General features: G+C 35.2%; 1 protein-coding gene across 2 annotated transcripts in view; it reads right to left on the minus strand.

The window, feature by feature from the left end:
• Positions 1 to 1,177: 1,177 nt before the first annotated feature.
• Positions 1,178 to 24,078, minus strand: part of oxsr1b (oxidative stress responsive kinase 1b) — a 37,375-nt gene continuing 14,474 nt past the window's right edge. Inside the window, exons 3-19 of one of the 2 annotated variants that reach the window (XM_043225692.1) lie at positions 21,413 to 21,521; positions 14,318 to 14,459; positions 10,354 to 10,409; positions 9,525 to 9,634; positions 9,134 to 9,235; positions 8,921 to 9,054; positions 8,320 to 8,368; positions 7,666 to 7,731; positions 6,616 to 6,738; positions 6,378 to 6,446; positions 4,764 to 4,799; positions 4,353 to 4,475; positions 4,203 to 4,261; positions 4,073 to 4,125; positions 3,243 to 3,311; positions 2,608 to 2,672; positions 1,178 to 2,522 (exon numbers count right to left, since the gene is read on the minus strand). In XM_043225692.1, coding sequence (XP_043081627.1) covers positions 2,448 to 2,522; positions 2,608 to 2,672; positions 3,243 to 3,311; positions 4,073 to 4,125; positions 4,203 to 4,261; positions 4,353 to 4,475; positions 4,764 to 4,799; positions 6,378 to 6,446; positions 6,616 to 6,738; positions 7,666 to 7,731; positions 8,320 to 8,368; positions 8,921 to 9,054; positions 9,134 to 9,235; positions 9,525 to 9,634; positions 10,354 to 10,409; positions 14,318 to 14,459; positions 21,413 to 21,521 — 1,440 coding nt within the window. In that variant the 3' untranslated portion in view covers positions 1,178 to 2,447. The remainder of the gene's footprint in view (positions 2,523 to 2,607; positions 2,673 to 3,242; positions 3,312 to 4,072; positions 4,126 to 4,202; positions 4,262 to 4,352; positions 4,476 to 4,763; positions 4,800 to 6,377; positions 6,447 to 6,615; positions 6,739 to 7,665; positions 7,732 to 8,319; positions 8,369 to 8,920; positions 9,055 to 9,133; positions 9,236 to 9,524; positions 9,635 to 10,353; positions 10,410 to 14,317; positions 14,460 to 21,412; positions 21,522 to 24,078) is intronic. The other variant, XM_043225693.1, reaches the window with a different exon arrangement.

Genomic DNA, 24,078 nt, shown 5'->3' on the forward strand with positions numbered 1-24,078 from the left:
ATAAAAAAAAAAAAATCACAAAAAAAGATATAGTACATCTACCGTTTACCCACCCTAATTTTGTTCCAAACGCTTTAAATACTTAAAGTAAAATGGTTTCATCATTATCACGTTCCAAACCTGTAAAAGTTTCTTTCTTTTGTTGAATGCAAATATATATGTATAAGAAGTAGTGTGAAGAACCAAACAACGTTGATCCCCGTTGACTTCCATAGTAGGAAAAGAAATACTCCGGATTCCAATGAAGACCAGAACTCTGATTACCATCATTCCTAAAAATATCTACTCTTTTGTTCAACATAAAAGAAACGCATAAGGTTTGGATTGGCGTTAGGTTAAGTAAATAATGGCAAAATGTTAATTTTTGAGTGAACTTTCTCTTTACTTTATGATGTAAATCAAAAGGATTATTTTTCTGTAATACAGCTCTTTGGGAGCATAATATTTGTATACAGTAATATATACTGCAAACAATGAGGCATTTTAGATCCTTTTAAGATAGTTTTTTTATTGATTTTAAAGCATTTAAAAACATGCCTTAAAATTCAACAAAGCTAAATAAAAATTAATAAAAAGAAACAAATTGATATTTTACTTGCCGTTTTTGCTTTTTTTGTTTATTGCTTACAGTAAACTGACTGTGAAGGCGTCTTGTCCTATTACAAAAAGCCAGGACACTTATATGACCTTATAAAATGCATTATTATCATTAATAATGTATTTTATTGTATTATATACTATATAATCATGTTAACCAAAGATCTACATACAACAAATTCCTAATTCCACTTCTCTTTTTTCTCCCCTCCCTATTTTAAGTGGACAGCTTTGTTGTGATTGCAAAGAAAATAATTAGCTTTTATTTTCCTGCTATTAACTTTTGAATCTTCCCAATAAAACTGGAAAAAAAAAGTAGGGAAAATGTTTTAAATTATTTAATAATTAGTTGAAATATGTATATATAAAAAGGGGAACAAAATAAAGGAATAAAATAATTAAGTTGCTTAAATTCTTGCAAATTTTTTTACACATCCTTGCATTTTTAAAGAACTTTTATATAAATAATATAGCTCAGCAGTCGCTGAAAATACCAGGCAGATTTATGCTACCTAAAATCCCGCTGTGATTATAGGCACCCTCGTAGATAAAAAGACAAACCAACAAAACTCACAATGTGTCTTTTGTAGCTGACACCATCTCCCATCACCTTATTTATGAAGAACACAAAAGGCCATGAGTGAAACATCCCATATAAAATCAAACCAATGGCAAATTACATTATTTACATGCTCAATCGAGTTCATCCACATCAGAAATACACATGAATACTTAAAGAGTTCAATTCCAGAGCAGGAAAAAGCCAAACACCAAAGTTTCATCAGGTACCTCAGGTATTCCTACCTTTTCACTTACAGAGATATTTATAAAATAAGTCACAGATAATGTCAAAAAAATTAAAACCAAAATTTGCAAATTAATGCAAAATCTAAAATAAAAAGGAGAGATGTGTGATGGAAAAATGTGTAGAAATATTAAGGCAATAACTTTTAGAGCAGCATGGGATAGTAACATCTGCAAATGTGCCAAGTTGAGACAGCGAAAAGAAAGAGAAGCAAACAAGTAAAACCAGCCTTCAGGAGTGTTCATTAGGGCTCAGTGACACTAAATAAACCCATTAATCATATTCTGCTTATCTCTAATATTTTAGAATTATTGGTGTTTGTACTGATACTGCTCAATCAAGCTCTGTGTGTTTAGCAGCAGAGGCGGTTAGTTAAAGTTGTTTTTGAGTGCAACGACCAGAAACGTAGACATTTCCAAAGCAGATTCTATCAGTGTTCACCAAGCTGGTTTATACTGAACCTGCGCAAATAATGCAAGCGGTGATAAAACATTCTTAGCTGCTTCTCTTCAAAAGCAGAGAAAAAAAAAAAAAAAGTTAAAAATATAGCTACAACTATAGCAAAACCCATTTACTCGTTTCCTCTATAAACTATGTTTCTTTGAGATTCACTCCTCTTTTTTTCGCTCAGTAGTTATATTGGAGGCATTTTTGCATTGATCGTTTTTAGGGTGTCAGTTCGGATTGTGCAAAACTAGATCAAACGTAGAAGAAAAAAAAGAAGAAAAGAAAAAGAGAGATGTTAAAATAATATTAAGGTTATATCTGGTTATGATAATTGCATCCTTATACAAATAAATCGTAAACTTTATTTTAATGGATTCCTACAAATTGTGATCATTCTCATGTTTGTGCAGCTCTTCGGTCGGGCCGTTTGAAATCCTATGGGCTGGCGCTATGGTATCTTTCTCTTTGGCAACAGTGGTTTCTTTAGGGCAATTGAAAAAGGAAAAAAAAAAAAAAAACATCAATGTGTCATTCTGTTGGTAGTGTTGGTTTGTTTTCACATTTGTAGGCAAGTCATGGTCCCGCACAGAGCCAAAGTTTAGCTAATGCTGAGCTGAGCAAATCCCAAGAGTTTGACATCGTCGGGAATCTCAGAGCCCTCGACGCCAGAGGCCTGAAAAACACCACGCACCATGCGTTACTGCAGAACACCAGCGAGGACAACACACGGTGCTTCAAGCTAAACAGAAGACACTCACCAGTTTAAATGTGACATTTTTATTGGAATGAGGCTCTTCGACTATCTTCTGCAAATTAGCAGCCACTGAAATGACATAAAACAGTCTTAGGACAAAGATATATCGTGATTAAGAATCATGTCATCTTGACATTATTATTACCTTTCAATATCGCAAAATCACATTATATATTATAAATACATGTTTATATGAATATAATTTATATATTAAACACGTACATTTAAAAAAAAGGATATTTGTGTATGAAGTGTATAAAATATACATACAGTAAAACCTATAAATATTATTACAATTTTAAATAACAGGTTTTTTTTATTTTAATATTAAAATGTAATTTATTTCTGTGATGTCTCCAGCAGCACATGATCCTTCAGAAATTGATTTGGTTTTTGGGAAGCATTTAATCATCATCTATGTTAAAAATTGTTGTGCTGATCAATATTCAGTTTCAAACTGCTACATTTATTTTAAAATCTGTGCTTTTTAATGAACAGAGATAAAAATATATTATTTATTTTAAAATAATCTTTTATAGCATTAGAAATGCCACCATTTTGATGAATTTAATGCATTCATACTCAAAAACACACGTTTTCTTTAAAGGAAAAGAAAAGGAGAAGGAAACAAATCCTCACCTATAACTAAATCTCTCCCATCTACCAAGCCAGCCGATACCAGCTCCTGAGAAACCCCATCTGCTGTGTCTACAGAAAAAGAAAATTGTATGTGATGCATTAACTCCGCTTTAAAATGAGTCTGGCAAATTACAACCTCCAGCATATTTGAACTGACAAGCTTGCATATCTTCCAGGATGAGGCTGACAACTTAATAACTGATCAGCTGCATACAACATGCTAACATACTGAATGAAGCCGTGTTCATCCGGCCATCAGATACGGACATCTAAATGCGCATCGACACTAAATGTTTTATTTTGGGAGTCTTGAAAAATCACAGGACGGCACTGACAAAATGCAAATGCAGAGTCAGTCCTCTTTGACATCCGACGGGGTGGAATAGATGCACTTTTGCTTTGCTGACGGCAAACGGATTCTAAAAGGGTGTTAAATTGATTTCTTAAAGAAAACGTTGTACAACAGAACTATGTGTAAACTATGTGTAAACCTAACTGATTGAGATGTCCACCACCACCACAACTGTCAACTGAATGGTTTTTCTAAAACCATACATCTGCATTAAAGCGATACTCCACCCAAAAAAGCTGTATTGATTTATTGTATGGATTACTGCCATGCTGATTTTTTCAAGCGTCCAATTCACTGTCAATATTTACACTTTTTTTCTATAAATCTCAGTTTGTGTTGTGAAAAAAAGTGCAGCATGGGGATGAGTATACGATTACGGATTATTATGATTAATAATGATTATTATTATTATAGTATTGTGTGGACTTTTTACTGCTCGATTTATTATTGACCGTTCGCCACGGCTTAATTCTCTTACCTCTGCCAGGCATGAACTCAAATCGTATGTCATTCAGTTCCTTTTTCAAGTTTCTATAAGACAGAAAGAGAGATATTAGTCATCTACTGCTCCTACTCAAAACATAAAATAAACCCCAAACACATCTTACCTTAACCTTAATACTAAACTGATGGGGGACGGTGAAGCGTCGCCTCCAGTAGCTGGGGCCTACAGGTGGAAGGGTTAAATACAAGTTTAGGTGACATAATAACGTCATGCTTGAACAGGTTTGGTTGTCAAAACGTTGTTGGAGCTCTACCTGCGCAGGGTTCACGGCCGGGGTCGGGGTTGTAGTTGGGGCAGTGTGTTGAGGGTTGGCCTGGCCCTGGCCAGCAGCTTGAGGTAGTTCAGGCTGGAGGTGACTGCTGAAAGGCTGGAATATCTACAGATACATAGACAAATGTGTATAAATGACATCAGAAATATATAAAAACATTAGAAATGAGAAATTATTTAAATAAGTGCAACTTGTTACTTTTTAACAATAGGCACTGCATTGCAGTAAACAGTATTCTGTATAAGATGACCTACTTTATTTGGCAAAATATGTATTTCATGCATACTAAAATGCATTTTATTATACGTACAGACATACTGCAAGAATCATAAGAATATTTTTTGTTATTATGGTATCTGGTAGAGATACCATACTATACCACGGTGTCCGTACCTCTGTGTTCTGGAGTCCTTCTTTTACTCTAGGTGACTGAGAAAGAGAGAGAGGTAAAAGGTCAAGCTCAAGTTTCTTGTAATAATACATAATGGTTTGGGTTACTGTAATTCAGCTTTGGATTTGAAGGCACTGTAGTAAGGAATGAAGCAGGGAGTTAAGGTCCTTCATGAGTATTTATTTTTACACATATGCTATGATTTGATAAAGTACTGTATTTCATAGTCTTAGTAAAATAAAGACTGCTGGGATTGTTTTAAAGGCATAGTTCACCCAATTTAATCACCCTCAAGCCATCCTTGCTTCAGATGAATACAATAGGACTTATAAAAGCAGAGAATGGAAGTCCAATAAAGTGAATTCATTCATCAAAAGTGTTCAAGGGGGTTAATAAAAGCCTTCTAAAGCAAATTGATGTGTTTGCATAAGAAAAATATCCATATTTAAACATTTAGAAACCGTAAGATACACGTATTGGGGTTTATCACGGTTTAAACATAGATATTTTTCTTCACAAACATTCAGAAGGTTTTTATTAACCCCCTGGAGTGATATGGAACATTTTTTATGATGATGAATGGATGAACTTTAATGGACTCAATAAAATCTCAACAGCCATTCATTGACATTACAAAGCTTGCAAGAGCTAGGACAACTTTTAATAAACTCTATTCGTCTGAATGTAGAAATGAATGAATCTTGAGGGTGAGTAAATCATCGGGTAATTAAAATTTTGGGGTGAAATATCCCTTTAAGATATTATCACAAATGGCACAATATCTGCCTAGACCATAGTCTATTCAATAGTATGAACTACATACATCCAGTGTATTCCCAAACCCTTAACCAAACAGACATCATTAAACGCTGGCATCTAACCTGAGGTGCGGTGACACTTACACCACTATTTAAAATAGACCGTGAGATTTAAAAAAAATAAATAAATCAGCAGTAAAAGAGATATAAAGTGATTTCTATACTGGATTACAAAGATCATAATGACCAGAAGTGACCATATTGCATGTTAGTGCCTAAACAAACAGAAGTCCCAATATGTTAAACAGAATCTGGATGGTTATCAGAGATCGTTGATTTGGTCAGTATATCAAAAGTAAAAACACGATACAGATGGCATCCAGGAAGCACACTTCAATATTAAATCAGTCTCTCTGTTTTTCCTAGCAAGAATAGTTACTATTTTTGCTTTACCGCAGTTTAGCTATTAAGATTAGAGTGCTTAAAAAGCCAGATAAGTAGGTAATTCTGTAGCACGCATGAGATATAGGTTTATAATAAGCATAGGATACTGAGCAAAAGTTATCATATTAAGCGATCTAAATGATTTTATACTGTGCATGATTATTTCTTGCATAGATCTGCAGAGAAACAGATTATCACAGACGGGTGAAGGTTCAACGTTCATCCTTAACCATCCTGAACTCTAGTATCTTTATTGTTTTAGTCTTTGAAGCTGGATAACAATATACCCTTCTAAACAAATGTTCTTTCTCATTATCTAGCACTTCCAGTTCCTGCATGCCCTAATGATGTGTTCGACTGAGTGTGCTTCCTTGTTAAAGCGAGCCATTTGTATCAGCGGAAAAACTGAACAACCCTGGGTGGGGGCAGCTCAAGAGGATGAGAGAAACGGACTTGTCGCCTTGTCGACTTGGACTGCTGCTCCTTTAGCGGCAAACAAAAAACACAGAGCCCAGGGATGAGAGGTGCCATAACAGCTAACAGCATTACAAACACCACACACAAACAACCGCTGCTGGAACTCTCAAAATGACGTGTTCGGTAGGGTCTAAAAGTATGCTTGTGTGTGTGTGTGTGTGTGTGTGTGTGTTACCCGTAATGCAGCAACAGCAGCTTTGCCCTCCTCACTCTCCTCATCCAGTTCATCATCACTCCATTCCCATTCTCCATCTTCTGTTTTATGGAGTCTCCCACTGGAGCCAGGAACTCGCCTAACCTACACGCGCGCGCACACACACACACACACACACACACACACACACACAGAGACAAATCAAAGATGTTGAGATCTCCACAGCTAAAGAAATTTACAAAAGGGATTTTTGTCTACTTTTAAAAGGTTTCAAAAACATTTTTGGAGAATAAAATGTCAAAATTTGGTTCTAAATAATGTTAGAAGATCGTAACATTGTAATTCAGTGTAACACCATTCATGCAAAAATTCAAAGAACATGCTTATTCTGAAGAATAAGGGAGCACATTAAGTTTTATTGCGTGTTAAATAAAAAAAAAATATTACTGACAAAATGGGAAAAACCTAGGATAGTGGCAAATTAAAAAAATGCAAAGATTGTTACAGTGAATTACATTTTAGTTGTTGTCTTTTGCAAATCAGGAGAAAGTTAAATATCCAATTTAATAAAGACGTGTGTGTGGGGTTATATTTACTTATTTAGTATAATTAATTAAACAGTATATTCATTTTTGGAATATTTAGTGATTTATTTTTGTCAAATTGATATTTACTCAATTTTCATTCAAAACCTGCTAGTAAATTTCACAAATTACTACAAAAAGAAACTCGAATTGCAAACTGAATTAAACGAGAAAATTTCTTAGTAGAAAGACTGAAATGGTATTTAGATGTAAAACATTATCATCCAATAATCTGTTTTATTTACAACTTTGAAAAATCTATTTTTTTTTTTAAAACACTATTCTTTAAATTTACCTGAACTGATTTAAAAATAGTTAAAAATAAAAATTAAGTATGGTAGTAACTTAAGTATGAGAAGCATATAATATAATAATAATAATAATAATAATATAGAAACGCCTCACAATGAAAGTCATAAAACAGGACTTATCACAACAGTGATATTAGTAACAATATTACTAATAAACCATTATACAGTTTCCTCACCTTTCTTGCTCTCTCCGTTATTGTAGGTGCCCTCAGTAATAATTTCTCCTGCAGAAATTCATTATTCTGCCAAGTAAAATGGGACAGAAAGATATCACAATCTTGATAAATCACAACATGGGCTGACAGTCAAATTTAACTCAGACAGTTGAAGAAGGATGCTGGGATGCTTATTCCTGCTTTAATTTAGACACAGACATGACAGCCCAGTAATGAGACTCAACTCAATTGGGATTCAATCATACACAAGGGGGAATGTAGTGGTATTTAAACACACACAAATTGCAAAAAAACATTAACATAGAAATAAAAATATATTTACCCTGTCATTTCAAACCCATATGATGTTATTTTCCACGAAATAGAGGCTTTTACAGGTGTCAAGATTAAAATTAAAATTAATTTTTTATAAGATGAAATTTGACTTTGTATTCACTGACCTTTTCAATCTAAACCTCTGCATTTGGATATATTCAAATATAGTGTGAAAGCTATTGTATGGATTCAGAAAACTTTTTGAGGTTTTGAGTGTGAAAACATCTAAGCATATAATAAAGTTATAAAGATTTGCAAAAAAAAAAAAAAAAAAAGACATGAATGTGTGAATGAATGGCGATAACAATAAAATAAACTTAAGGCAAGTAAGATTCTTACCTTGGCTTTCTGGAAGAACTTGTGTTTTAAGAGTTCTGATGATGTCGGCCTAAAAAGCAAATACTATTGAAAGGCATTTGCTGTAACTTTATGTTTTTAGGCAATATTAACATAAAACTCAGTTTTTCAACAAACTTTTCAACACTTTTAGAAAATGGTTAACATCATAGGTCAGCAGAATGAAATATTTGAGCAATTATTTTATATTGAGCAGGTTGTAGTGGTTGCCATGTTGGGATCATATGATCAGCTAAATACTACTTGACACATACACTACTATTCTAAAGTTTAATGTCAGAAAGATTTTTATTTATTTATTTTTTTTAAGAAATTCAGTTTTTTTTCTTTACACATTTCTATTAAACAAACATTTTAATATATATGTTTAAAAATATTAAAGCAGTACAACAAGCAGTTAACTAAATTATAATTAAAACAGTTACTTTAAATTGTAATAATATTTCACAATATTACAGTTATACTGTATTTTCCGATTAAATAAATCCAGCCTCAGTAAGAACAAGAGACTAATTTTTATCTTACTGACCTCAAACTTTTAAGTGCAACAACCTAACAAGATCCTTGCCGCTCTGCTCAGTACCTTTTCTCCGGGTCCTTCTGCAAGCACAACGAGATCATCTTCCTCAAGGATTTCCCGTATTTCTTCACAACCTCCTTGTCCGTGATTCCAGTCTCAAGGCAAGGTGGATCATTCTGCAGGGTCAACATCAACACCTGCAAACGCAAACGCACCCAACAAGCTATAAAAACAACGTCAAACAGCTGTGAGCTTCATCCCCAGCTCTCTCCTCACCTTCATAGGAGGGTACTTGTGGTACGGAGCGGAGCCTGTGGCCAGCTCGATGGCTGTGATCCCAAAACTCCAGATGTCTGCTTTGAAGTCATAACCTTTCACCTGCGCGCAAACAGATTTGTTTAAGACGAGAGATGCACCCATATGCCAGCAGTTACTGGCAATTTTACACCACATTGAAGTCTTTAGATTTTAAAAGGGCAACATAAGAGCTTTAAATTGTCCATGTAATTCAGACCAGGTCCAACAGTTTGAGATGACTAGGGAAAATGCTTTCATTTTGCATTTTTGTAATTGAACGCCATGAGATTTTAGGATCTTGAGAATTTGTGCGTGTTGCTCTGTTCATTTGTTAGGTTTTAAGTGAGCAGTCGGTGTGGGGTGGATATACCTGCTCCATCACTTCTGGAGCCATCCAACATGGCGTTCCCACAAACGTCTTCCGCACTTTATTTCGAGTGATGTCACCGCCAGTGGCTAAGAAGGCACTTACACCGAAATCTAAAGATATTCAAAATAAATGAATTTCACCGTTCGATATATTAGGTAACAGAAAGCAACAAAGAACACTAAAAATACATTAGTTAGGAATATTAATGTTTCAAATACTAAAGGAAACAGTAATACTAAAAGTCAGAGGTCATATAAAGAGATTAATACTTTTATTTATTAAGGGGACATTCATTGGATTAAAAGTAACATCAAGGACTTTTACAATGTTGCAAAATTTTTTTAAATAAATGCAGGTTTTTTTTAAATGTTCTATTTGAAGAAAAAAAATAGTATACTGTGTGTATTTATTATTTACATATAGCTGCACTCATACAACATATATTTTGGAAATATTTGCGAGCATATACATTTATTTTCTTATATTTCTCAGAAATATTCATGTGTTTGTATTTTTATACACATAATAATATACAAAACTTTTTTTTTTTACATAATGTGTGTATATTGTAAGTACTCAGAACTCAGTAAGTACTCAGAACATGCACATACATTTATCTATTTATGTTATATTTTAGATTATATATATTACTATAGTAACTGTTATATACACACACAAAATCATTAAATTTTGGTTAAAGATATACATGCATGCATTTGTATTTGTATATATATATAAAATTCTCTCTTTAAATATCTGTTTTTCTGTGTTATCTGGACTATTTCAGTGTTAGGCAGAAAGTGCGTGCAGTTAAAGAGAAAGTTGGTACCTGCAATTTGCACTGATCCATCTTCACCCAGCAGGATGTTTCCAGCTTTGAGATCCCTGCGGACAAACACAGGGAGTCTGTCTTTAGACACACAAACAGCTGTGAGACAGATACAGATGTGGATCACTCAGATCACTCAAGCATTGAAAGAATTAAGCATAATAAAGAGCTACTGAAGGAGAATTCAACCAGAATGAGTAGTAGTACAAAAAAAAAAAAAGCAAAAATGTTGTACATTATTTATTATATTAAAAACTAAAAATACCACTGGAACCCGTATTGATATATTCAACATGATATCGGTCAGCTGACATTAATACGTTATATTTAATAAATGATTATTACAAAGTAATTACAAGACAAATCCTGCATCAAGAGCCTTCTAAAAAAGTAAATGTAAATCCCACTTGCATTATATTTTACAATCCAGCCGGGGGCAGCAGAGATACGAATTAAACTGAAGCTGCTGACAAACAGTGAAGTAAATTAACTTTTGAACATCATAAGATGACTTTGTTTCTGTTATCATAACAGTCACATTCTCTAGCCATGATGATATCCAATTATACGCTTCAGGGGTGCAAAACCATAATTGCAACCTTTCTGCAGTATAAGCCCACACACATACACACACATATCCGCACACACACACACCCCAACGTACTGTAAGAGGTCCCAGTTGTTCACTCCTGCTGGGCAAATCAAAACACACTAACACATGTCCACTCCAAACTCAAGCGCGTTTGGAGGTGTTCCTGAAGTGTAACAGATGTTTGGAGATGATTAGAGTGGTTAATAACACTCCTGCTGTCCGTGAGCACGACTGGTAATCGCTTGCATATATTTAGACAGGGTGCTGAGAGAAGAGAACACATCTGATTTGGAAAACTAGATATAAATATTTAAAAACAAGATGCGAAGGGTTGCACATGTGATCGATCTGTGTGTGAAGGACACAGAATACTTTATATACATGTAGGACTTTAATGTCCCAGAGGCTGGTAGATGAAGATGAACCACCTTCATTTCTTTTCACTATTTTATAGTTTATAGTATGTTTGTGTGTGTATATATATATATATATATATATATATATATATATATATATATATATATATATATATATATATATATATATATATATATATATATATATATATATATATATATATATATAAAAATTGTACATGAAAAGAGTTTAAACTAGGATAAAACTAGGAATATAGAATTTAAATATTTGTTGTGTGAGATTAATGTGAATAATGTGTACAATTATGCGTATAATAATACATTTTTTTAAATATATATGTAAATTAAATGTAAAACTATATCTACCTATCTATCTATATACATGTTTGTATGTGTGTGTGTGTGTATACAGACATATGGATATTAAATGAGGTCAAATAATAATGTTTAATAAACACACACACACGCGCACGCACACACACACACACACACACTTTTGTCAAGCCCGTCAAAAGATGAAAGACACTGACATGTGTCTCAAGTCAAACAGGACACTGTTAATTACACTCCATGGATCAGGTATTCTAAAAATTTCCAGAATGCAACTGCAACAGCACCACATAAAACCCAGATGGTACGAGGCAATCTGAAGAATGTCAGAACAAAAGCGGAACGGTTTCCTGAGATCTAAGCCACACAGATCACTTACAGCCCGAGCAATGATGTCACCCTCTGTGGGAGCCATGACAACGTGTTCTGGTTTCCCAGCTGACACCCGTAACAAAAGAGTCTCAGTGTGAGGACAGACCCAAAGAGTCCATTCGAGTCCGGACACACCAGAGCCGAGACGAGCTCAAAGCTTTGAGAACAGTCTGTTTGTTAATGTAAACTGGTGCAAGCGTGAAAGACTCGAGGCACAGAGTGATTTTTACACCCATCTGCTTGTCTTCACAGGACGGTGAGGATGATGAAGAAGAGTTCTGCCGCTTCACTCCCTTTTGACAACTGACTTCATGCCTGTCTTAAGACGCAGTGTCTAATTGCATCCTTGAGTGATGTGGACTCACTCCTTGCTGACAACCCTCTTCACCTTTCTCTCATATGAAATGTTTTTAGTGTTTAGAGTTTAAAATGATAACGGTTTCTCGAAAAGTTACATAACTCCAAACTGACATTTTTAGTCTTTATTTTGGGTTTGTTTTTCCACAAAAGGAATTCAGAATATAATTCAAATATAATGTATAATGCCAAATATAATGCCAAATATCAGGCATTCAAATATAATATAATAAATAATATAATAAATACTGAAAAATAATTCTATATTTTATTATAACAATATATAAATTACATATTAACGTATAATAATAAATATATAATCATTATATTACACAGTGTGTGATATACACCAACATGAAACATTGATAAAATATCTGGAAAATGCACAATGTAATATTTTATCTTTATGCATATCATAAGAAAATGAAACCTTGCATGCATGTTGTTGGGACTCCCTATATCAATATTTGTACCTTTCACAACTTTAATTACGTTACAGTGTGCCTTTAGTCCCAACATAAAATATATGTTTTAATGATTTTTTCATGTCCTATCTTTATCCTAACTTTAATGTATCATACAAACGTCAACAGAGAACTAAATTCTGGCTACATGATAAAAGAGTCCCCCTTCTAAAAGCAATAAACTGCGTCTAAGAGCAATAAACTAAATTTGCTTGTACATTTTTGTCAGACATCTAAAAATAACACTCAAAAGCTTCTAATAAGTCAAAAATTACCTCTCGTCACACTGGCGGCGCAGCAGAACCAAAAAGACAAGGTCTCCTTCATTGAGATTCAGAGTCAAGCTTGCAAGTCATGGGTACTTAACCAGACTAAAAGCCTGTGAATTATTTACACTGTCTGCTTTAACAGGCCCAAGCGTGTGTAGAGGCAACAAGGGATATAAGAAGAAAGCAATTAATATAAAAAGGGAGAGAGAGAAACAGACAGATGATTTAAATTAGCCATCAGTGAGTCATCACCGCAAAGTCAGTATTGACGTCTGAAGATGAATGCCTCAGATAAACTAGCAAAGGAATCTTTGATGAGCTTATAAAAAGACTGCCAATGAAACGGTCGTATGCGCTCGGCCTACATCAACTGAGATTTGTATGATTTAAAGATTTAATGATAAAAGACTGAAGGGTATGAATTAGACTGGATGGCTCACTCAGTTTTTCCATGAATTTCCATTGGAAACTCAAGCAGACGTCGATTCTGAAACGCAATTCATTAATTCCGTCATTCATCGTATGAGATTAAGCTGATTTAAATGGAGTCTCGGTCCACAGGCATCCTATAAACCTCCTTTGTGTTGAAACCAGTCCAGTCTTAAAGGGATAGTTCATTTAAAAATTAAAATGGCATCATTTACACGCTCTCGTGTCATTTCAAATATGAATGCGGTTTGTTGTCCTGTAGTACACTTTTTTTTCAGATACCAGCCAGCCAGAATGCAAGCTGTTCTAAAAGGCATAGGAGACCATTTTTGTTATTATGTGAATAAATACTAGTCTATTTTATTTGTTACTTGCCCAGTAAACTACAAAAATATTTTTAGGAATCTGTCAAAAAATGATTTAAATCTAAAAATGTTAGTATATCACGGGTTATTTATTATCATAAATTGTTAAGCACTTTTTCTTTGCATTCAGTTGACGCATTTGTTTGAAGGACATTGGGCAGAAAGCCTTTTTTAAAATAAATTAAAAAAAGAAAAGAAAAGAAAACTGGGCGCTTTTTTTTTTTTTTTTTTATTAATCCGGTTAACGAAAAATAAAATCGCCCAACTAATACTCATTAGTAGCAGCACTAGTGTAAATATTTTTCTAAATTCTCATTTTGTGTTAAACAGAAAACAGCATAAGGGTTCAGAACTAATAAATAATGACAAGTTACATTTTTAGGTCCAGTGTTCCCGAAAGTGTATTTACCTGTGGATCTGTCCGTTTTTGTGAAGGTACTCAAGACCCTGAAGGACCTCTTTCAGCACAGTAGCTATACTGGGTTCATCCAGTACACCGTTCTTGTGTTCCCCCTTTGAAATGATGTGCTTTATAACATCCAACACAGAGCCTGCAACAAAGACAACAGAGAGCCGTAAGTAGACATAACGTTATACCATCATTGGTATTACAACACTTGAAGAACATCAGAGAAGGTCACATGCTACATTTTATAACATTCGAAAGCAGACTTACAACATCAAAAACCAATGAGCTTCATTTTTATATGCCGGAAAGTTTTTCATAAGGTCAGACACAAATAAAAAAAAAAAAAAATGGCTCTGGCTGGCTATCTTTGTTGTCTATAAAAACATCTTTTAGTGTTGTTTGTACTGTGTATACACACACAAATTAATTTGATTACACGACACCCAACAAATCAATATTGTTTTAACCCTTAGGAAAAGAAATTTGGACACCAAAGCAACAGTACAGTAGGAAAGCAATCCTTATTTATGTCAGTCCTTGTTTTTCCCATGACATTTAATTAAGGCATATTCAAGAGTCCATGAGGAGAATGTTCCAACAGCAACTTTATTAACCAGTTTTTTGAGTTTGGAGGACAGCCAACACCTCCTGCAAACTGACAAAGGCTCCTTAGGGAAGTGAACGTATAAACCAAAATACGGCAGGTCTGGCCTCCATTTGTCAGGGAACTCTCTGATCGGCCCGATTTCAGACATCGATGAGACAAAGGCAGTCTGTTTGTGCAACCGCCCTAGAGTTGTAATTCCAATCCATGGAAAAAGTTGGAGTAAACATAGCAAATAAAATTTTATTCCACTTCCACGGAAATTAAATTCTGAGAAACTGAGAAATTCAGAGTGATTGCCCAGAGGAACGACAATATATATGGAACATAATATAATAATTATAAAAAAACTTGGTCTTTATATAGGTGGCCTAAACTACTGTTTACGTATGTGTTTAAATGCACATCTGAAAGGCAATTACAGAAATGATTAATTACACTGTTGACCCATACCTTACACCTTAAACAAAAACCCTAACCTTAACCGTATTCCACCTCAATAGGAGCAAAAGTGTTCTGCAATACGATATAAACACAATAAGTACATTCGATTTTTTTGATGCAAGTACATAGTAGTTAAAGCCACCTAATACAGAAGGGGACCAAAAACCTATACACTTAACAACGTTTTTAACATTGATGATAATAATAAGAAATGATCAGCATATTAGACCGATTTCTGAAGGACCTTGTGGCATTGAATACTACAGCAATGAAGAGCTTTGACATCATAGAAAACTATTATTTTTAAAATGCAATGTTATTTTTACTTTGTTAAATGTTTTAGTAGTAACAAATCACAATTACCTTTATAAGCCATTCTAGAGCCAAATACAACACTGGATATGGTCAAAAGGGGGGAAAATACAGATATACAATTTCACATTGGCCTAGAATACTGCACGTTTAAAGTGCAGCATGACTCAACAGGAAAAACAGAGATCATAGCCTAGGAAATCAAGGTAGTTTATCACACCCACACCCTAGTTCATGCTAACAGTGATTCCAAGAAACAGAAAAAGGGAGCATGTGTTTTCTTATTTTGGTTTCTTTTTTTCTTCTTTCTACAGCTCATTCTTCTTCCACGGATTAAAAAGGGCACAAACGACCTCCAAGTGGCCTGAAGGCTGTTTTGTGTAAAACTCACATTAGTGAGCATTCGCATAAAAGACAAACAAGACAGTGAAAGCGTGTGTGTGTGCGGGCATGTGTGTGGCATGAAGCCAGCGCACTGCTGACTGAGCGAACAGCACATCAAATTTCAGTGACAGCTACTACCTGGATTAAAAGCGGCCAAACGCTGAGAGAGAGAGAGACACACGGAGAGAGAGAGAGAGAAAGCGAGAGAGTCAGAGAGAGAGAGAGAGATATCTTGGCAAATGACACCACGTTAGTTTACAAACCCGTGTGAGGCTGATGGGTGGGGCTGTTGAGTAAAAGCAGCAAACATGCTTAGCATCAGGAGAGATAAAAATGAACTAATTTCCTACTACTCCCCTCAATCTTGAGTTTTAGAGCGAATATAAACTTACGGGCATAGTTCACCCAAAAATATAAAAATGCTGTCATTTGTGGAGCACAAAAGGAGATATTCAGAAGAATGTTTCAGTTGCTCGTTTCCTTACAACGGAAGAAAATGGTGACCACGAGTTATCAGGATGGAAAAAAAAAACTACATAAAAGCTGGTTTGTGTGCAATGTTTCTCCTAAGCTGCACATGTACATGGTGTCACGCTCACAGGACACACACAAAAAGGAGTTAGGAAAGCCATTCTGTTACATAACTGTGAAAACAAAAACACACCATATATTTATGAAAAATATATTTTCATAAATGTAAAATTTATATACAATATAAATTATAATACAAATATATAAACGGAAATACATGGAAAATTGTATAAATATACTGTATGTGTGTGCATAATAAATATGCACAGTACACACACACATTAATGTAAATAAAAACTTATTTTGGATGCTATTATACTATAACATATTATATAAACCTAATAACTGACCCTAAAAAGGTAAATAATAATTTTATATATTTATCAATTTCTAACAGCACTGTAGAAAATGCTCAGCTAATAAATAAAAAAAAATAGAGGGAAGATTGTTTGTTGGCTGTTTCCTTCTGAAGCGACTTTGAAAAATATTTAAAAACATTTCTCATTTTTTTAAGTTTGAATGGTTAGATAAAAATGAGCAACTTCAATATCTTGTTGAAGAAAATCATACAGGTTAAGAGGAATATGGCAGTGAATCATGCAAAAGAAACCAAAAAAAAAAAAAAATCCTTTAATCCCCTAATCCTTTAACTATGAACGTAAGGGGTTCGTCTCATGTTGCTCATCCTGGAACGCCTCAATCACGTGAAGCCCCATGCTGACGTGTGATTGAGATGTAACCATAAACATTTCTCATTTTATTTATAAAACGCGTACAAATCAATTTAGGCCTAGCTCACATGAGCCAAACCGCCATTCCAAACCCCCTCGAAATGATATGTTGCAAAAGCATACTTGATATTCCGCTGTGACGCTTTGAGGAAAAGTATCACCAGGAAATCTCCCCAATGCCCAGTCTGCAATTCCAATTATGCTTCCACGACAGGAAAAGAAAACGACTCTTTGTCCAACAGTTGTCAGACTATCTGACACTACTGGCTTCCTAAGGATCCTGCACTGGCGTGGGTGTTACAAGCCGTGTCGTGCCCACTGGGCCAAAGGGCACGAGGCCCTACGAAGCCAATGGTGAGGAAAGAATTGCTCCAAGAAAATATGGGTGGAGGAGCAGAGGGAATAAAGGGAAGATAGGAAGCATCTGTTGGCTCTCAGTGAGCTGTGACTACTGGCACACTTCCATATTTCAAAACATCATGTTTAAAATCCACAAGACAGCGAGAGCTTTAGCTTAAAATATTACTGCACCAAAAATTTCAATTGCTCTGGGTAATCTGCTTGATGGATGAAAAAAGACAGTTAAGAATAGAAAAAGTGTGTCTAATTTACATTCAAGAATGCAGTACAGAGTGTGTGTGTGTGTTCATATTTTGTATGATTATGTCTGTGTGTGATGAAGCATATTAAGTGTCCAAAACTTTATCTGCTAAGTGGTTATTTCATCTTGAACCTGTGAGATGCAGTCATTACTTTTAGTACTGGATGGATATTTTCTCCTTCTATGAAAACGTGCCCTTTACAGTTTGAATGGGTCATTTTTTGTAAAATAAATAAAGGTGTAAAAAAATTATACCATTTCATATTTAATACATTTGCAAAAATAAAATATATTTTTTTGTAATATTTTTCATATTCATTTTTATATTTTAAATCACATCCAAAATAAAGATTTTTGATTTGTGTGTACACGTATTAATATAGTAATCAACTTTATTTATAAATACATAATAAATAGTACACAGTACACATTTTATGCTAACAAAAACTTTTTTTTTTTTTATTGTTCGATAGCACTAATATATGTTTTTAGTTTTGCTGATGTGTAGAAAATGTCTAAATTAAATCGCATCAAATTTGGCGTACAGCTTTTGACATTTTTTTACATTGAATGTGCACGAATGTCAGCTGTTTGTAGAATGACCCATTTACATCCAGCGCTGCACAGAAGTGTGTGCTGAAGCTGTAAAAGATCTACTCACAAGTGCTGTTCAGAGGCCGGGAGGATGGCCTCTTTTTGTGCTAATGAAGGTATTGATCGTGTTCCTATCTCGCATACCTTTGTACCCAACAAACCTAACAAACAGGCCGAGCTGAGAAACCGACTTCGCTTTTTCCGGCCTTCCTGTAAATGCCACAAGTGAATGGATTCGATTTAAGGCCCTTGTTATCTTACCCTGTACAGGACAGTATAGAGTAAACGAGAAAGTGGAGGGAAGTCAAGTATTATTTATCTAAAAAAAAAAAAAAAAATAAAAAAAAAAAAGAAGTAAATCATACAATTTTCCTAGTAAACCCAAAAACGTGAAAAAAAAGGTTTTGTAGAGCTAAAAACACTTCCTGTGTTGACACTATGGAATGCCACCGAGCAGCTTCGTGCAAAATCACATTCCCGTTTACGTCATTACTTCCGACAGCTGTCAAAGGGAATATCACACACGTCACTCTCAAGACGGGACGGTTAAACCCATAGAAGTCACTTTTCAAGGACAGCTTCAGGCCACCACCCAACAGATGGCTCGGAGCAGTACGGCTCTTTAACAGTTCACTGAAGGGGACTGACACATTTTTGCCTTCGAAATCAAAAGAACCGTTCACTCAAAAATGAAAATCGACAGAATTTGCTCACCCTCGTGTTGTTGCAAACCTGTATGGCTTTTGCTTTTTAATGTGCAAAACATTAAAGAGGGTATTTTAAATAATGTTTAGTTTTTTCATGATTTAACGTTTGGACTTTTATATTAAGATTGCCATTTTGTATGCAATATTTAATGCCACGACTGATAACTTACTTCTCTGATTTAAGAACTATTTAGGCCTTATTTATTACATGGCCAATTATGAAATCCTGAATAAAGCCGTAGATGTTGATGACAATTTTCGCTTTTATATCTTTTCCTACACAATGAAAACAAAGCAGCTGCCCCTGAAACTTCTCTACACTCAGTTGCAAATCTATTATTTTTAATCGACCGCCTGCCCCTCATTATTACTGAAGATGGTGCCTGCTGTGATGTGCCCTGCGTGCCAAACGCCGAGAGTCCAGCTGTGAGACGGACGCCTGCATGCTTGTGTCCTACCTTCATGTTCAAGACGGGCCGCGTGCCACCTGGGCATCTTTGGCTGGCAGAAGCAGAAGGAGGAGGGCACGACAGATGATGACAGGCGTAAAATGAACAGCGATTATCCAGACAGAGTGATTTCAGCTCTGCACCGAGGGAAGAAAGGCCGCGTCCCACGGCTGTCAGTGTCAGCACGAGCCAGACTATAATCTCCCTGTCCAGCACTTGGCTGCGTCTGGGACAGAACATTACACGCTGGCTTGAAACATATCATCAAACTCTCAGCAGTAGCTTTACACAGCGGGGTCGGGGAAGCTCTACTGGATCTTAAGGACGCAATGAAATCAAGCTCGGTTTAAAACTTTGAAATAAAACTAGTTACAGTCACTCGGCACCTTCGCAGCTGCAAGGATGGCAAATTCCGATCTGTTTGCACAATGTTATGTGTCAGGGCAAAGATATGCTGTGCAATCTTCCAAAAAAATAGAATATTATTAAAATAGAATAAATAGAAAAAAATATCTTTGTAATATGTCACATTAAAATAAAATTAAAATCAAGCAAAAATAACATAATAGTAATTATATATTAAACTGCAACTTTTCCTTACGGAACTTATATTTAGCATTAAAATAACTATTCATTTTATTAAATCACTGATAACTGCATAAAGCCATACAGCGGTTTAATTTTGATTAATCATGCAGCTACATCATCATCATCAGAAGATAGCAGCCAGTCATAATGTAATACTACTCTAAGAAATGCTGCATCCTATGAGTCTCGGGCTGCTGCAGCACTAATGCATCTGCTGTGATTAACAGCGCTCTGTGATTAACTCCGTAGGGGAGCCCCTGGCAGACTCAATTAGCATTCTAACGGGTCATTTGAGATCCTAATCAGAGCCTGGTATTCAAAACTGAAATACAAAATGTATTTCAATTACCAACAGAACCCATTCGTATATATAGTGCACAACAGTTATGCTCTAAGTAAAATACATTTGTTTGAGATTTACTATTTTAGTACTTTACAATTGTATTCACTCAAGATATAACGTTGTATTTTTTTGAAAAACCAAATAATATTTTATTCAGCAAGGATGCATTAAATTGTTTAAAAAGTAACAAAAGATTTCCATTTCAAATAAATGCTGTTCTTTCGAACTTTCTATTCATCATAGACTGAAAATACAAATGCAAAGAAGAAAAATATCAAGCAGCCCAACTGACTTCTGCTTTGACGATAATAATAAATGCCTTTTGAGCACCAAATCAGCATATTTGAATGATTTCTGAAAGATTATGTGACTGAAAATTCAGGTTTGCCTTCACATTAATAAATTAGATTTTAGAAGATATCTCAAAGATAAGTTGTTTTATTACATTAACTTTTTACAATATCACTGTCTTTATTTTTGATTAAATAAAATCCAGCCTTGGTCAGCATAAAAGACTTTTTATTAAACAAAGAAAAAAAAATATAAAAAAAAAAAAAATCTTACTGAGCCCAAACTTTAGTGGAAAAACTGTTTTTTCTTTTATTTATCTATTTTGTTTTGTTTCAGCTATTAACAGTGTCTCTTTCTCAAAAGAACTGTTTCTTAATTAATTTAGTATTTTTCCCAAAGCTCCTTCAGATGCTGCATTCAAAACCTGAATAGCTTTTTTTAGTATTTGTACAGAGCCAACGACATAGGTGAAAAGCGTTCGGATTGGCTGAAAAAGAACAGGTGGGCGGGACTTACCACCACTGAGCAGCTTCATGACCAACCACAGCTCATCCTTCACAACGAACGAGGTGTAGTACGACACAATGTTGGGATGGTGACACTGACTCATCGCCTGAATCTCTTTCTACAGAGAGAGAGGGAGAAAAAAAAAAAAAAAAAAAAAAAGAGACGATCACTCTTCATTGACAGTAACCCAATTTATTCAATATCCTTTCTAAACGATTCAGAGTGTGCAATAATTGGACACGACAATAATTTGCTTCCTCCAGGGAAATACAAAAACTGCAATAAACTCAGGAGTCAGCACATGGTCTGTGTACATACAGTCATATATTACGTGGTCCAGAATGCACTGGGCCTCGTGGCTTAACCGAAATAACTGTGGTGCCTCACAATGGTGCCATTCCAGATCTGGATTAATGTTTAAACAAGTCTGGCTCAGTTGCGCAGCTGGCAAACCTTCAGGATCAGTGCAGATATTTACGTACTTCAGGTGAAATAGTAGTTTTTATTAGCTCACTCACCGCAAAGCACGTACAAACTGTAAAAGTAAACAACATCCTTCCAAGCATGCTATAAACACCATGACACCTTCATCTGACTGCCTTACAGCCTGTTCCAAATAACCAAGGAATCCAAATAAATAGGTGTATATGTTACTGTCAATATCCATCACAGAAACGCCACGGCATGATAGATTTTTCGGCATTAGAAAACAGAAGGAATAACAAGCAGTGTTCCTCTCCATATCCTGTTTATTTGTTGGTCTTTCCAGTTGACGGAGCAGTTGAAGTGAAACCCTTGCAGCTCGGTGAGATCGACAGCTGAGGTAATGTTGGGACTGAAGCCGAATCCATCACTCTGAGCTTTCCCCGGCTCACTCATTTGATGGTGGGGGTTTACTAATGATATTACAAAGCAATTTCTGCCGTCAGGCTCAGGCTTGTTCAATTTGTAACATGCAATGTAAAGCAATCAATAAGAGAAAACACTGCAGGATTAATGCTAATGAACAGCCACATGACTTCATACCTTCACACTGTCTTGTGCTGTTTGGTCAAAATTCTAATGAACAGGGACCAGACGTTTTAGGTTTCCAATGGGATGCAAAAGCGCCATAACATTTACTGAAGTTATATGGAATAAAATGTGGCTTTCTGAAACAATAGTAATAAATTATAAACAAAAAAATGGCTTCAGAAAGTCTGCAAGAGGACTATAAAAAGTGCCCATTCATACACAAAAAGGTACAAAAAGTACCCATTCAATGCAGCTTTATGGAAAACATAATCTTATTTAAATAAAACACTTTTTTCATTACTTTATATAATAAAAAATTCTAAAGAAAATAAAACAAACATAGCCTCAATAAAGATCACCATAAAAGGGTCCTTTTATTGCAGTTTCAAGAAAAAAAAAAAAATTATTGTTTCTGCTATTCTGCCATTTTCATTTGAGCTACATGAAAAATAAACGTTTCATTTAATTAAATAAATAATTTTATTCATTAATAAAATAAAAAACAACAAATGAATTTAAAAACAAATCCTTGAATTAAAATATGTAAACATTACATGGAAAGTCACGAGGAAATGCTTTGAAGTGTGTTGCTAATGCTAATGTTGAAAAGCCAAACCCCAGTCTTTTGCGATCACTACTCAATAGTCCAGTACTACGGGAGCGACAGAAATGGCAAAGACCCAAGTATGAAATCAGCATACCTCAACTCAACCCGTTTTAAAGTCTGCATTCACACTGCATTCAATTTACACATATACTTCTCTTCTAAATTAACTAAGGTCCGAATATAATCAAGTCGTTTTGCATCCATGCAGTGGTAATAAAATGAATACAAATATTGCAGCCAAGTTATAATTAAGTGCACAGTTCTGCTTCAAATAAATGGGACAGGTTGCATGGGTCTCCTCCAATATTTAGATAAAAAGTCAATAAAAAAACCATGCCATTTCAAGTTACTGAAAAACAGCTCATGAAAATTGCACTTTCCAAGTCGAGTCCTCAAATGACCCTGTGAACATGAGCCATGTTTTCCACTGACCCAAAAAAATAAACGCACAAGCGCAATCATGTATGCCAGTCAACACAAAGCTCTTCCCGTGCCAAAACCGTGGGGTCACTGACACCCCAACAGTGGGCCACTGGGTATGTCCCACCCCTCTGTCCCAAAGCTGGACTTAATTCAACAATTCGGTCAGCTTTGGCTGGCTCCACAAAGCCTGTGTCCAATTCCACGATGGTCACCAGGTTGAGGGCGTACGAAAACAATAACACACGGGGCGGGCTTTGGACGTTCACTAGCTAGTGCTCCATCTGCGTTCTCCCAGTAGAAGCCGAGGGTCATCTCAGCTTGGCTGGCCGATGTCTACCCAAGAGAGACAAAAACAATAGCCCAAACAGGGAGGGTGACATCAAGAGACTGTTTGCCACCCGATTCCTGTACATCCAGAGGACAATGAGCAAAGAAAAGCACTGAGACTCTTTGTCTGCGGTTATGTCATTGCCTTTCTGCCTCCATGCCCAGTGGAAAAAAAATGCTTTCCTTCTTCCTCAGGGCAAATTTCTCACTCAATATATGAGGTCCTCCAGTAAACATTTCCATTTGAATTACGGTTATGTTAAAACCTGTGATGAACGTTTGTGAATTTGATTATTCAGGCAAA

Source organism: Puntigrus tetrazona, chromosome 24, assembly GCF_018831695.1.
Source record: "Puntigrus tetrazona isolate hp1 chromosome 24, ASM1883169v1, whole genome shotgun sequence".
NCBI classification, from domain to species: domain Eukaryota; kingdom Metazoa; phylum Chordata; class Actinopteri; order Cypriniformes; family Cyprinidae; genus Puntigrus; species Puntigrus tetrazona.